This window comes from Vanessa atalanta, chromosome 17 (assembly GCF_905147765.1).
Source record: "Vanessa atalanta chromosome 17, ilVanAtal1.2, whole genome shotgun sequence".
Taxonomy (NCBI): domain Eukaryota; kingdom Metazoa; phylum Arthropoda; class Insecta; order Lepidoptera; family Nymphalidae; genus Vanessa; species Vanessa atalanta.
Genome location: NC_061887.1, coordinates 4,039,157 through 4,056,194, shown reverse-complemented (window position 1 = coordinate 4,056,194; position 17,038 = coordinate 4,039,157). Strand labels below are relative to the sequence as shown.

At 29.1% G+C, this 17,038-nt stretch overlaps 1 protein-coding gene across 1 annotated transcript; it reads left to right on the top strand.

Moving 5' to 3' along the window:
- Positions 1-2,574: 2,574 nt before the first annotated feature.
- LOC125070539 (protein twisted gastrulation) lies at positions 2,575-8,330 on the top strand. The gene is made up of 5 exons (XM_047680443.1): positions 2,575-3,015; positions 3,349-3,555; positions 5,000-5,135; positions 6,149-6,217; positions 7,558-8,330. Exons 1-5 carry the CDS (start codon positions 2,814-2,816, stop codon positions 7,664-7,666), a joined length of 723 nt encoding a protein of 240 aa, XP_047536399.1. The 5' UTR covers positions 2,575-2,813; the 3' UTR covers positions 7,667-8,330.
- Positions 8,331-17,038: the final 8,708 nt, after the last annotated feature.

Below are 17,038 nucleotides of genomic sequence, written 5' to 3'. Positions count from 1 at the left end.
ACATTGATAACAATGATAACAATGACAAAAAATTTAGTTGTTTTTATGCATAATGGTTAATCAGGTTATCTTGAAATAATCCCTTTACGTCATTATTGCGCGATTCATGTCAATACGAGTATAACATTTGTTTATCAAAAATTAAGTATGTATGCAATCCTTTATAACTATGAATTCTTTTTTAAATACATATATTTTTTATAATATAGAATGAACGGATATTGGTACTGTAAGAAATATTAATCAATCCTTTCATAGACAATGCGCCATCAACATTGGGAGCTAAGATGTTATGTCATATTTAAAAAAAATGCAATTAATTACTAGAAAATACTAAAGCTTACGTTACTCAGTGATACAGTAGGTTAAGAATAATAGCAGATATAATCTACCAAATGCAAACAAACAAATAATATAAATAGCTACTTGTTCTTCTTTTTATTACTAGCTACACATCCCGTCTTCGCGTTAAAATATGGGTTAGATGGTAATACATAAGTTCAGGTCATCGATCAACATATTTAACAATCATCATGTTTCAATGAATTCTCTAAATATCATAATGATACACCTAAGACTTCCTCGTTAACCTCTCCGTTGTTAAATGATGCATGAAAGTCCATTTGGCAGGTCTGGAGTTTAAGGCGTTGAGACAGACAGACGATCAGTATTATTTAGTGATTAAAAATTTTTAGAAAATCGTTATTTAAATTTACTAGCGACCCGACCCGGCTTCTCACGCATGCATTGCTGATACTAAATATAGTGGAGAAATACTGACCATTTAAGAGGTTTCTTAAATGTGATGTCGTAAATAAACACAATATTTTTCACTTACATTGTACACCTTAAAAAGGTCTACACTAAAATCCGCGATGGTATATGTCTATAATCAAAAATTACATCATATTAGAAACCTCAAAAATAATTAGGGTTTTCTCTACTATATTATGCACGTATTATATGTACGTATAAACCTTCCTCTTGAATCACTCTATCTAATTAAAAAACCGCATCAAAATCCTTTGCAAAGTTTTAAAGATCTAAGTATACATAAATTCAGCCACATGTGTATTCCGCCAACCCGCATTGGAGCAGCGTGGTGGAATATGCTCCAAACCTTCTCCTCAAAGGGAGAGGAGGCCTTTATCACAGCAGTGGGACATTTACGGGCTGCTAATGTATGTAATGTAAGTAGGTATACATAGGGACAGACGGACAGCGCGAAGCAACTTTGTTTTAAAATATATATTAATTCTATAATAGTGACACATACTATACGTCTACGCGTAAAGTATGGCTCGAATTATCACTTAGGTAAAGTTCCTATACAAAAATGCATGCAGGTATGAATGCTTTGGAAAATTAGCAATGTCATCGATTATTTTTAATTAATTCTAAAATGTAGCGATGTAATAATGAATTTGAATATTAGTCTGTGTACCCGGATGTAATATACACCCTAGAATTTTCGTCAAAACTCATTTATTCTTCATATTAATAATTTAATTTAACTAGAATTACAATAATTTAAGTGTTACCCTGTACGAAATTCTCAAAAGTTTTATTATATATAATGTTCGGTTGGTTGTGTAATGTATATAAAATTATACCTATAAAATTAACATTATACATTTCACTCAAACATTCAATCTTTCGTTCACTCACTGAGCCACAGTAAATGAAACACAACATGGAACCTTAGCGTTCGAATGACATTGACAGCAGGGCGTACTCGTAGGGTTACCGGGTAATAAAATCTTCTCCCATTTAGAAAACATATCTAGCTCATTACCAAGTGAGTAATAGAAGCATTAGAAAATATGACTATTTTATATGACTAGCGAATAGTTTTTATCAAGAAAATCACCAAGTTTACTTTAGTTTATTTTACTATAATTATGTTTTAATGAATGAAGCGGTCGCGTTTAATAGTCTTCGCCAACAACATCTTGACTTAATTACTATACTATGATGTAACAATTTTACGTACGACATAAACAATAAGTTATTGGATGGATCGAAATTTAGGATTCCCAATTAAATATGGTATCACTTATTTGTTGCAGTGGCAATAAAACCTAAAAAATTGGATTATTTCTGCCAGGAGTGGCATATTCTAAAAGAATTCTGAATTGAAGTTACGCCAAATGCATTATTTGTAGTAGAACACTTTAAAATAATAATGCAGTTGGAGACAGAATCATCATACATGTTGCGAAACTGGCTCTCGGTATTTTGTTTGCCTTTATTTAGTGTAACCGTTGAAGAATCATTTTCAAAAGTAAATATTGAAAAAATATAAATTACGGAATAGATTATGAATTTTCAGAACCGAATGTTAACCGAGATAAAAATTATTTAAAATAAGCATAATAAAAATAGCATAATTTTGATAAAAGTAAAATGGCAACAAACGTACAAACGCCTTTATTGTTTTATTTTGTCTCTATAAAAATTAGTAGTTATATTGTTTTTTAATTAGACCTATATTTATATTTTAGATGAGATTAGGGGAAAATATACAATACTTATACCGGGCAACACTGACATACCATTGAGATTCACTGTCTGCGCCTGCGCTTGCTCCTTAGCCTTACTTGAAATCAAGAATCGAGAGTTGAGCTTAGAGGATCTGTCAATTTTCATTCATTAAGCAATAATAACGCGCTGTGTTTGCATCTAAACAAATTAAAGATACAAGTTTAGGTTTTTTAAAATCGAATCGAATTAAATAACATTTTAAAATAAAATCGTGCTTTCATTGATATTGACTTTCTATTTTCAAAAGTTAAATTTTAATTGTAATTAAAATGTCAAAAAAAATTATCTTCGTTTTAGCATTTTTATGCGTCTTTTCTGTGATTTATGCTTGCAATGAAGCTATTTGTGCCAGTGTTGTTTCTAAGTGTATGCTCACACAATCCTGCAAATGTGACTTAAAAGACTGCTCCTGTTGCAAAGATTGTTTTAACTGTCTCAGTTATTTATACAGCGAATGTTGTAGTTGTGTTGGTAAGTAATAAAATTACGCACATAAATTTATTATACGTAATAACATTATCTTACAATATTTTAAGGAATATCACTTAAAAAAGACTTGACACAATCTTGATAGCTTTAGTATACTTTTCTTTATTTATTGAAATTGCAATGTCTTGAATTTGTTCTTGTAATTACGATAGTTTTATATTATATCAAAACATTTTTTTGTTGTTATTGTGATTATTATTATTGTATATTACGTATATCCACATCTTTCAAGTACTTAATGTATTTAATTTAGATTTAATGAAAAATCATCATTTTGTATATTCCATATATTAAACAATAATATATTGTCTTTAGATATGTGCCCTAAACCAAACGATACACATACGGAACTCTCAAAGTCTTTCTACGTTGAGGAGATGCCGGATAGTGTTCCAGGACTGTTTGCTGCATTAACTAGTGCTCCTGACCAAGAGCAAAGGTGGCTATCAATAACATACCCTGTGGATATTGATGTGTCTGCTTATAGACCCACTCCTGAAAGACAACTGGTGTATCATATGCGTAAGTGACAATACAAAAACATATTATTCACATTTAAGTTAGAATTTTCTGTTTAAATAATAAAAAGAAATCCATTACTTTCCATATGTAACCCTTTTTTATATAATATAGGCAGAATAGATATACCTCCTGGTGGTATATAAGTACCATCTTGGTATAATTTAGATGCTTTACAGACCTTAAACAAGCATGTATTAGCATTTTTTTTTATTAGTATAACTTTATATGAAATAAAATATTAACAAGCATGTGTTAATATTTTATTTCATATAAAGTTTATAAGTGATAATCAGCTTCATTTGCTTTTTAAAATAAAATAACAATTTAATCATATTCATGTGACTGAATAAATTTTTGCCATACTAAATTTTTACCAACATATATGTTGATTTTATAGTCATTGTTGTCTATGATCTCTTTATTGTTCACAAATAAATTATCTGTAATAATCGAAAAAAGTTTGATTATTAAAGAAAAATTTTCGAATATCAACTTTAATGAAGTTCTCCACACAATGTTAGAGATACTGAGATAAATAAACTTACAGAATAATAATGATTCATGTAAAAATTGTAATAGATATAAATATAAATAAATAAAATAACCTATTAATACAATAAAATAAATAATCACATCTAAAATGAATTATGAGCATCAAGGACAGAGTTTTTATATTATTATTCTTATCTAAAATATCATAAGTCTATATTTAAAGTATATTTTACTGACTCTTGAGAAACACCTGTGCTTGTTTTTTAAACAAATGAAACCCCACAGAGATGAGAAATCTTGTTTAATGACTCATCTCCATGGAATGTCCTACCTGTGCATATTTCCACTTATTTCTAGTGACAATGTAATCCTCTGATAACTTATTTAAAACTGTTAATTCTATAAATGTTATCTTTACAATGACTTACTTCTTTGAATTGTAAAAATGGATAGAGTATTAAGTTTTTAAACTAATAATTTAATATATATATTATAATAATTTTGTAAAATAATAACTAAGCTAACTTAAATTTCTCAAGCTATAATTTTATTTACATTTTATTTTAATTTCGTAATAACTACTTTTCGGTTGATGGGATTTTTATTTTGAGTTAAATAGAAACTTTAAGAAACAATAATTAATTACGTATCTAATAAATCATATCCCATCATGTCTTAGTTTAGATATTATCACTCACAAAACTCCACATTAAATTAATTAAGTTTATAGTCTAATTTGTATTTTTATGCTCTCTTTAATCTTATGCTCACTAAGACATCTTATAAGCACAAGCACCGCTCACTCATACTAATGCACGCCGATATAAATTAAAGGTAAAAAAGGAGGGGTGCGTTAATTTTATTATATGATTTTATTTTTATTTTGGCTACCCATCTGACTATATCAATACAAGTTACGTGTGGATTTTTTATAAATTATTCCTATTTACAGAGAGCGTCGAGCAAGAATCGGAACCAGTGAGTCGTGACATAGTTACCTTCAACTGTACAGTCGCGTACATGTCGCAGTGCATGTCCTGCGACAAGTGTCGGGCGTCTTGTCGATCGATGGGCGCTAATAGCTTCAGGTATTTTTTTATAGAGTGACTTCTATTAATATTTTATTGAAAATTTGCGTGTTTTTTGCTGCTATTTCCATTTTTATTTGTTAATATCTATCAAACAAAATATATAAAAAAATATATTTTTTCTTTGTATATATATATATGTAAACATGTAGATTAATAAATGATTTTTGGCAATTTTATCGGTGATTGTACATCATTGTCGTTTTTGGGTATTAATATTCTCCATCTCTGAGATGAAGTGCGCAACGTACGTGTAAGATATATGAATATAATGTATGTATGGTCATGATGCATAACCTTGTCTGTGCAATGTTGTGCACATGTTTTAAATCAAATCATACTTTATGTAGCATTTAACAGGATTGTATTAAATGTTAAGCTACCACCCGTTCGAAAATTAATTCTACCGCGAAGAGCTGGTAAGAAACTCAGTAGTTACTCTTTTCCAATATACGAAATACAGAGTTATGACAATTAAATATTCATAAAATACATGTTTTATGTGTATATATTCTGTCTGAATGGTCGGAACTTTTGTAATATTTTTTCACTTTTGGATTTTCTAAAGTAAAAGGCTGACCCCACGGCTAGGCTAACACCGCGTTTGCTTGAAAAGGTTTGGAACTTACTACCACAAGCTGCTACAATGTTTGTGGATAAAAATGTGCCAGTTTTATTAACCGATACATGCAGATTTCCTCATGACTATACCTAGACGGCGAATTAAATTACAAATATAAATTAAGCAAAAGAATATGCAGTGAAGTTCGCGCAAATTTGAACACTCAATTTTCGTTTGAGATTAACGTGTTCTAACCACTGGGTCATTTAACTTGGAACTACCTTTTTACATTAATTACTTAACCTTTACTTCACTTTGATGTAGACGGTTCGTTTAAACCTTTGTTAAAATTTAAGTATATATTTGTATTTATTTTAGTATTCAACCGTAACAAAGTTAAGAGTCTTATTATTTAACTTAAACATAAACAATATTTCTGTTTCATTTCTAGATGGTTCCACGACGGCTGTTGCGAGTGCGTCGGCGATAAGTGTCTATACTACGGCATCAATGAGAGCAGGTACAATTTTACCTTACAACCATACCGTGTTCGCAATAATAAACAAAGATTAAAATAGACTAAACGGAATCGATTTTAAACTAGAAATGTTTGAGGTCATGCGTTGTTTGCATAATACAATACATACTTAGAACGATAGATCTATGCTTTGATTATTTATATGTCGCGATGGACTGTCAAAGCTATTCGTCGAATAAAATAGTGGCCAATAGTTAACCATTGCTTAAGTGTAGTTCAGTAGTATATACGTACACGCACACTAATAAAGTTTTGTGACGTTTGGCGAGTTTGTGAGAAATGTTTGTTTTATTTCTTTTGTTGTGTGACATTATCTAGATTTAAAAATAAATTAAGGATTTAGGGTTATAGACGAAAAGAAAAAAAATGCAAATAATTTAAACCATCGTTCATATTATTAGAGTTAGTGAAAAGAAAATATGTTTTAGATACCCTCGTTCTATTTGACTTGTAAATAGGAATATTAGTAATTACTTAAAATGAGGAATTACAAACAAGGTTGACTAATTTCTGAAGCCAATACAGGTCCGATTTAGATTATAAATGTTTAATTAGAATATTTTAATTTATAAAATACATACATACAAGCTTCAGGAATTTTCTTTTTATTAAAATAATTTGAAGAATGAACGACGCATTATCTATATTGTGTTGTAATAAAAATTATTAAATAAAACAAATTAAATTTTATAGGATTGTAGCCGTTATAAACAAACTAACATCCAACTTTGAATGCCGTTATGTATGCTTACACTCATTTAGACATTTAAATAACATAATTCTTTAGTCAATTTTAATTAAAACGTTTAAGTATTCGTAGCTTATTTATGTTATCTATGAAATCTAACGCTTATACGCACCTGTGTCATCACAAGGTCATTTGTATAATTATCATATAGATCTGCGCAGACGTATCAAGTGTCATACAGGTGTTGCCAATTAATAAATAACGACTTAGTTCTGGTATATTTAGTCGATAAATTTTATTATTAGTTATATACCGGTGACTGTATGTAAAATCAATCCTAGATTACGTATTACGTATAATATTAACTCTGCCTTGGTAAACGATACCATAGGATAGTCTATAGTATTAATTCATTAATATTTATATATGTTATTTTATGTTTTGACGGTGATCTCGAAACACAAGCAGACAGAAATAATAATTGTTTTTTTTTTTAAATGTACATATATAGGGCCAAATGTTCTTATTAAAACCTTTATTGTTGAATTCATAGACTGTTCAATTTAATTGATTTAATAAATAGCCAGGCGTTGAAGATTTTTTTAGTATAATATTATTCTTTATAAATTTTCAGATGTCTCGCGTGTCCGGGAGGGAAGGAAAGCTCGGAGGGCGCTATAGACGACGACCTCTCGTATGACGATTTGGATTATGGCGAAGAAGTCGACGCTCAGTCTGTATAAATGTATTTAATTTATTTCAATAAATATGTGTACAATAGAATAACTTTAAAAATCATAATAATAAAATCACATTTTCATATAGAATAAAAAGTATTAAAATATTCATTATTGTAAGAAAATTTCCAAAAAATTCGACAATTTTAGCACGTGATGCATTTTTTTAAATTATATACTGTTCACGTTCTATTGAAATGAAATATACATTTAACCATGGCATATGACATTTGTTCTACTGTTGTCATAAAATGTTACATAATAGACATTTGTATCTCATCTTAGTGTTTCTCTTTGATCATACAGTTAAGCCTCGATTGTCCAGAATGTGTATCAGATATTTAATAAAATTGTGTTGATACTGCCTTTTGACATTATTCTAGCACAGTGGTGGACTAAGCCCGTCAGAGGCCCGGGGCGGCAAAGCTGAGTGATTAATCTTGATGAAATGATGTAGGTACTAAGCACACTTTTCATGTGTTGTTTAGGATTTGATCAAAGGAACTCGGATACATTTGGGGCCTCTCCAAGACTCGAGGCCCGGGGCGAGCCGCCACTTCCGCCGCCACTTTAGTCCGCCACTGTTCTAACATAAACATATTTGCTTAAAAGTTAATAAACTATAAATTAGGATGTCGATGTAAGGAATAATAAATTTGAAGTAGAACTGGGATTTGAGTAAAATTGTAAAACGTATAAAGAGCGAACGCGACGATGGCATGAACTCATAGGTTGGGTGAGGCGAATTGTAACATTCTAGTGAGCGAGACAAAGTTTAAGGCATTGTATAGATATCAGATGGATAAATAGATAAATAAAAACTTTATTGCACTCAATTACATTTAAAAAAGAATTAATCAGATACACATTGTATATTATTATTGTATTTGTTAATACAATAATAATATAATATTCAATTGCCTTTGAATTTAATTCACAATACATTTTTGTTAAGTTAACATTTATTAAAATAAAATAACATTTCTATTACAATATTTATATTTTAATATTTGACAAATTAAATTGTTCCTACGATATGTATAATGGTTCGCTTCTGACAGGTCTCTCTATTTTTATATAAGTATACGTTGTTAGTGTGAGCAATGACCAAGAGTAGCTATACTATAAGAAGGTAATGTGTTCGTCTTACATCGTCAACATGGTTATAACCACCATTCTATAAAATACATTAGTCTCGGTAACACCATGTATACAATTATAGATTTCAATTGCAGCCATTTATAAAGTGGAATGAAAAGAATTAAATAAGAAATAAACGTTATAATGGATAATCGATGCTGGACCATAATTTAACTTTAAATATCAATTGTCACTTCTTGAACGCAATAGTTCTATGGCAGAAACATATTTATGTTAAAAGCTATATAATATTATGTATTTTTCATTTACTAAATTGTAGAAAAAAATCAATTTTTTTGTTTAATTAGTTGAAATTAAACTTAATATGATAATATGCTTATAAATATTGTATTGAAATATATTTATTAATACGACTCTAGAAGTATAAACTCAAATAATCACAAACCAGTCTATTTTATAAGTAAATAAGTTTTTAGCTAAGATTATATAATACAGTAAATAAATTTAAGATTATTTGTAGTCAGCATGTGCCTTCTAGATTAAGTTTCAGTTTTTTTAAATGTGATTAGGCAAAGACTGCTATTAAAAAAAAAACAACAGATCAAAGTTTCCCCATTTGAAGGATACCTTTTTTTAGATATTTACATTAATTATTATTTTTAATTTTATGTGCATAAGAGTAATATGACAATAAACAAACATTGTTAAGAAATTTGACTAGAAAAATGTTAAAATAGTTTGTGTTAGCTAATAATCAATACCCAGTTACTATTTTCAAGTGCTGATTCGTGGCTTATGGATATTAGAGATGTCTACAACATGTATTCAGTAGCTGCTATAGGCTACATATAAAAGATAATAGGATAATGTATGAAGATGACAGCCACCATACACACGCTGTTTCAATAAAAAATATAAACTTCGACTTGACATTCACCTATCCGTAAGCAAAACGAATCGTTTTAACAACATGACTTCAAATTTATTCAATATCATTTTCAAATCACAATTTGTTGCAGTGCTTATTTGTTATTATGACTCTCAAACAGAATGCCTAAGACGTCTTTGATTACAATATAATAATTTATGTTATATTTAATATAATCTACATTATTTTCAATGAAGTCTCAACAACGATAAATTCAACCAAGGGCCGGTCTCATAAGAGTCAAAATATGCACATATTTTGGGCCCTTAAGTGGACGTGCAATATCTGGATTCTCGCTTGAGTCCCAGTGTTCGCCAGCATTTACTCTAAACCTATACATATAATATTAAAAATCAATGAATTATGTAACAAACAGTCTGTAAGAAAATTGATAAAAAGTTAGTCATTATTTTATTCAAAATTATTTTTATTGCCATTTCTATGAATTTGTATGCTTTAATATCATTTAGTGTATTTTTATTGTCCGTCCTTGATGTTTATGATAAGTTAGATAAATTTAATATAAGGTTACTGTTACACTTAAACATATATTTTTATATAAAGTGTGTCAATAATAAATGTGATTTGTATTTAAAATATAATATATTGATAGGACTTGCGTAAGAGTTCTTTACTCGTTCACATTATGCGGTTATAATCGTAACTTCATTAATATGTTTCAATTAAAAATATTACTTTTGAATAAAGCAACGAGTATATACTACAATTTATAGAGTTTTTCTGTATGAAGAATCTCTTATATAGAAAGCCTTGAAATTTTTATTTGTACATTTGGTAACCTAAGGATGTTTTGCGGGAGGTTGAAGCAGTTTAACATCACACTGCTACCCACGGGGGTGGAGCAAGTGTTTTTCATCTTAAGTGTGACCATTTGAAATAATATTTTGTAAGCGTTATTACTATGTGCGGTAAAAATATTATAATTACTGTTAATTATGTGTAATGTTTGACTTGAGTTGATAATTTAAATACAAAATTACTTATTTTACAACTGAAAAAATACATGATAATAAACACGTTTATTATTTAAACACTTTTTTTATATGTATATAATACTACGCTACTGTTAGTGCAAAAGGTCATATGTGTATTTAAATAAGAGTGTAATAACTGGTTTCTTTTCCATATTATATTATTTTTGTATGATTATTATTACCCGTGCCGTCATATAATAAAAAAAAGCAGTTTTAAAATGTAACTTATTTGTACATGCAAACTTTTGCACAACAGTAATAAGTGATTGCTTATAAGTCTTCGTTAAATCTCGCAAGTGCCAAACATGTTGCTTGTACAATTAAATGCCATTTGATTTTATGATGTATTTATATTTACGCCATTGAATTAGGTCTGACTTAGAATCTCGATTTTAGATTAGTTTTTTTTTTTTTTTTATATTAAGTGCCTTAAATATTTTTGTAAACATTTTATTGAATTTTATATTAAATATATTTTATATAATCAATGTTTTTATTTACTAATAACTACGCGCCCCGGCTTCGCTCGGTTAGAGTAAGACTACGTAAAACGTTTGTATTAAAGAACAAACATAAAAACAAAATGCTTGTCTATTTTGAACCAGGAACCTTGTGGGCGGACGTGGTAGATCTCATAAAGATACATCTTCATCTAATGAATTATTTAGAAATGCAGAAAGGTCAAAGATACATACATACATTTATATTTATAAAGATTATATTTATTACCAATAAATATAAATTAAATAACGTTAATTATAAAGAAAATGATTTGTTTTAAATTTAGTTCACTCCGAATGTATCTATATGATAAAGAATCGTATAATCGATTAGAAATTACATAATAATGTTAAGTAGTGAAGACCGCCCCAAATATTAGATAAGTACATGCCTATCGAGCGTTATCTGCCTCATTAATCATAAACGATCGATAGGGGGCTGCGTAACCAGCTTATCTATACAACAATATGGGTGTGCGTGTTTGCGAATTTCAAGTCATCATTGATTTTTTTTTAATTTATATTAGTAATGATCTCAAGAACGAATTACTGATATGTCAGACATTAACAAAACTTAGCTATATGGGCAGGAGTATTGGAATGGACAAGTGTGTACAGATACATTACTCTGGTACACATCTCTGCCAACTCCCTAATAAGGTTGCTATTGAGAATTAACTTCGCGCCGCTCTTGGACGTTGTAAGATATCGCCCCATTATTGAAATTTTGCATAAAGTAGATTAACGCGAAGATTATTTTTTTCTTATCCTAATTTTACCGCCCCTGAAAATACCCGCTCTGGGCAGTAGCCCCGAGTGATGCAAATGGAAATCTAGTTCTGTAACTACTGAAAGAATGTGGTATTTTATATTTTTATTGGGAATTCACAAAACAATTATGGGTCTGTGGGAAAAAAATAATCCTACGCCTCCGCATATGTTGCACGAAGCTTTCTGTTAAATAAGAAGATTATGCTTTTGTAATTTTTTTATAACTTATTTATATTTACCAAAAATAATATATACAAATATATTTTATCTTAAGAAAAGTCCCCGTCTTGAAACTACGAACTATCATGGAAGTAATCTTGAAACATTCAATAAGTATAGGTATGTACATGCTTTTAATATGAAAAAAGTAATAAATTAACTTCTCAACAATAATAATAGTATCTACGTGAATTCATTAATATAACATTAAACATAATATGGTCTTAAGACTGCAAACGTTTAGAGAAAATTTCATAAGAAAGCAGCTGGAAACATATTTTAAATAATAAAATACTAGAATATTATATTATATACATATAAAGTAATTCTTATAAAATCAAGACACATCCGGAATTATTATGCGAAGTGTTTATCTTCATTCTATACTAATATAAAGCTTGAAAGTTTGTACGTGTGAACGCGACAATATGAAAATTTTTCAGAAAGTTCGTTTTTACAGGTTATATTATATTTATATATTTATTTACACTACGACCCGATCAGGATCTATCTAGAACTAGTCTATAGTTTGACACATTGGTTGGCCTTAAGAAGCGAGAATGCACGCGCGGCACGTGTACTACTTTACAGGACGCGTCTCTACGTTTTTCTTTAATTTTTGTGAATACATATTCACAAAAAAAGCTTTCATACTTTTATTCAAATATATAAATTTTCTGGATATGTGTATTGGTTGGATAGATTTTGATAATATACTTTGTGTGCATCTGAGAAAATAAAATTTTTGTTTCACCCGGTGAAGTCGTGTCGGGCAGCTAATACATAATATATTAGAATATTTACCGACATAGTTATAGATCAGATATGTTATTTGTCGCTCATGTTTATCTTTATCTAATGACAATTTGATAACACGGTAATTGCACATAGGAGATTATAAATTAATTATCTAAATTTATTTTTATATAATTATATTTGTTAAATTTATTTTTTATGTATCATATACAATTTGCTTGTGCGATTCTGTAAAAATTTCGTATCTCACTCGTGAAATGTTGACAACCGACTTACAGTGATACGCCATTTTGATACGTGTGTCTAAATAATTATTATATTATAGTTAATGTCGCATATCACTTCTGTATAGCTCTTGATTAATATGTATTTATTTATAACATAACACAATTCCACTTGACTACTTTTATCCACTTTTGTTTACTTCCAAATTTCCGATACCAAATTGTTTTGTTGTTTTAAAGTTTGTCTTCTTGGATTTGGAAAAGACTTATAGGTTTAAATGAGAAAAATAAATAATATAAAATTGTTTTGAGTCGTAAGTTTTTTGTGAAACACATCTAGATTTAAATTTGGGTAATTTTAACTGCCAAGGCTATTTTTTTTTGTAAAAACCGCTATCCTACCACATGTTTCGCATCAAATGATTTCTATAGTTGCACGTAATTTGAAATTCGTGATATCTTCTAAAGTACCTATTCATTTGAATATTAATATTAAGTAATAGGCATTTTAAAATGAATTCCCAAGATACCTGAATAAGGATTTATAATTATTTTGATAAAAAGCTTCGCAAGTAACCCATAATTTTTACTAATCTATAATTAAACAATTGTTATAAGTGAACATTTGAAGATAGACGCATGTCATCATAGACTATTTAAGGGCCTTTTTAAGATCTACAATTTTCTAGTTTATTGTTTTGATGTATATCCCAACAAACGTTACCTAAACCGCTGGCAGTTAAGTGTACGCAAACACTTTTGGATAATACATCGTCATAGTACAATATCTTTAGAAATTATAATTATTTAGAAACCTTCTTCCTTTATCGCGCTTTCTATTAGTGAAAACCGCATCAAAATCCTTTAAAAAGTTTAGAAGAAATTGAAGGCGACTTCATTTTGTACTAGTTTTTTTAGATTATATAATTAAATTTATATTGTATATTACCTCAATAGTACTTGCAGTGTTTATCTTATTGTGATAGAATATTATATATCATAATATTTTGTCCAAAAAAAGTATCGTATCGTGTTATAAAAATCGTTTTATAAAAATATAATGTTTAATTAAGAATTAATTTTAATAGTAAAGTATGGTTTCTAAACATATCACAACTGGGTAAAGGCCTCCTTTTCCTCAAAAGAGGAAACCCTTAAAAGGAAGTTATGTTGCTTCTTCCACCATGCTCCTTCAATAGAAGTTAGTGGAAACATCCGAAACATGCATGTTTCAAAAACGAAAAAGTCGAGCTTAAAAATAAGTAACCCGACGATGTTATTTTTTATTTGATAAATATTTATTGCCAAAAATTAAAGACTCCACTTAAAGCAGCTTAAAGCAGCTTGCAGAAGTTTGACAATGAATAAGAACAACATAAACTCAACACATACAAGACACGTCATGTTCCTAAAATATACAAATTGCTCCTGCTGCTATTTATATATGTATATTAGGAACTATCGTAATTCGTAAAAACACTATTTAAAAAAATAATAATTGGCAGATTGGCATTTGGGCCACCTAACGGAAACTATAGCCTATAGGCATTGTCAATGTAAGAAATATTACCCATCCTTACATCGTCATGCACCACCAATCTTGAGAAAGAAATTGTTTACGCGTATGCCCCTTAGCCTATATACTTACACCGGCTCAGTAACCCTTTAAACCAGAACACAAAAGTATTGCTGTTTGGCGGTAGAGATATGATTAGTGTGTGTTACCCACACAGGTGTCCTACCACCAAGTATACCAATTTAACACAATAAACCTACTTCGTCTGTAATATTAACGTAGCGAGACTGTGCTACGTTCTTAGTTGTTATGTTATTAAACTGTGATTATTTTTCATTTTTTAAGTGTTAAAAATGGTAAGCATTTTCAATATGTATAATATTATTTTGTTTATGACATTACTTTAATTAAAAATTATACAAAGATAGATTGAATATATGTAATTATTTATTTGAAAATAATTTAGGCATATTAATTGAGATCAGTGAACTTTATTATTTTCTGTATTTAATCATCTAAAGATAAAATAAATTCGCAAATAATATATCAATATAAATGCAATAATACAATATATTATTACTAGTTATAGGTCTCGTAAAACAGAACCGCGAATACTTACTTTAAAATAACCATTAGTATAACAAATTTACCTACTAATTTGATGTTAGGTGTCAATGACCTTTGCATAACACGTTTGTAGAATAAATTAAAGCATGCTACTGCTACTAACAGTATGCCATCTATGGTCACGATTATAATGTGCTTTTCGTTAGACATTTTAATGTTATCTAAACATAATTGTTATATGAATTCATATTATTGAACAAATGCTTTATTTTCTATAAAAGATAAAATCCATATAATTTGTATAATTGAGTTAAATCGCATTATAGTAGGTATTAATAAAATCACCTTACGTCCTTAGTCTCGACCCTCTCTTCGAGATAGATAACATCAACACAGAATACTGTAATCTCGTGGTATATTACTTATTACGAACATTTATATTGTAATTCGTAGATAGTAATGATGGCCAATAAGAAAAAGTTTCTGCTCTTTCTTAATCTATAACCGATCATGATATATATGAACGCAATTTAGCAGGTGTTGTTAATTTTTCGATAATGATATTTGCATAATGTTGAAGTAATAGCCCGTTGTTTCAATAACAGCGCATTTTTGCCTCACAAAAATACTTAGTGGAACAGCTTTCGCCTAGGACACTATACAGATTTGGGAATATTCAAGAAAAGAGTCTACACATTTCGTAAAGGCCGGCAACGCACCTGCCAGCCCCCCGGTGTTCCTCCTGCTCGTTTGCAACCTATATTATAAGAAAAGGCTCCAATACAGTAAAATATGCATTATGAATTATATGTATTATTATACCTAAAGACTTTATAATATCATAATAAATAATTCATTGTGTGTTTCATATCGAATTTACTAAGTAAAAACAAGGATAAAACGAATTATAAAATTATATATTCAAGGCGTCAACGAATTACTTACAATTTATTTCTTTTTCGTTTGTTATTTCTTATATTTAGGTATGTCGTTTTTTTTTTTAATTTTAAGTTTTATACCAATGAACAAGCTGTTGTTCATGATTAAAATAAAAAAATACCTGGTGGTAGGGCTTTTTTCCATGCCCTTCTTGGTAGGTACCACTCATTCATTAGATATACTTCCGCCAAATTTACTATTATTTTTTGTTTTCGTTTCAAGGGCTGAGTGAGCCAGTGTAACTACAGGCAAACGGGCATAACTTCTAGGACTTAATCTTAGTTCCCAAGGTATGTGACACATTTTATCGATGTAAGGAATGGTTAATATATCTTACAGCACCAGTGTCTTTGGGCGATGCTGACCAATAACCGTCAGTAAAATAACTGGTACAAAAGCCTAACTATGTCATATAAAAACAACTTTGAATTTAGTAAGTAAAAATATAACATTTAAAGTATACAGGCATCAAATTAGGTACTGTAACTAGGTTTTGAGCTTTTCCAGATTGAAATAAGTGGCGATTTCCCACAGAATAGCATAAATTTAATTTTATTAGTTTAAAATACAATATAACAATAGTACCTACTTGTATGTTAATAATGAAGATAATAACTTTAGCTTAACACGTGCATATTTTACAAATTAAGTAAAAATAAATTCAGGAAAACTTTCAAATTATCTAAATAGATCTTTATTTGTTTGCATTTCACAAAAAGTCATTCCTTTCTAAAATTATACGATGTGGAACGATACTGCTTCGACTAAGCGTCGTATACACAATTACGTACATATTTAATGTTATTTTGCCAATTAGGTCATGCAAGCTGATTATATGATTATCCCGATACAAATGTATCTC

What these genes read in the sequence shown, in the direction of transcription:
- LOC125070539 (XM_047680443.1), top strand. Translation starts at nt 2,814, where the DNA reads ATGTCAAAAAAAATTATCTTCGTTTTAGCATTTTTATGCGTCTTTTCT. An exon ending in CGAATGTTGTAGTTGTGTTG is followed by an intron (nt 3,016 to 3,348) that starts GTAAGTAATAAA and finishes TATTGTCTTTAG; the next exon opens with ATATGTGCCCTAAACCAAAC. An exon ending in ACAACTGGTGTATCATATGC is followed by an intron (nt 3,556 to 4,999) that starts GTAAGTGACAAT and finishes TCCTATTTACAG; the next exon opens with AGAGCGTCGAGCAAGAATCG.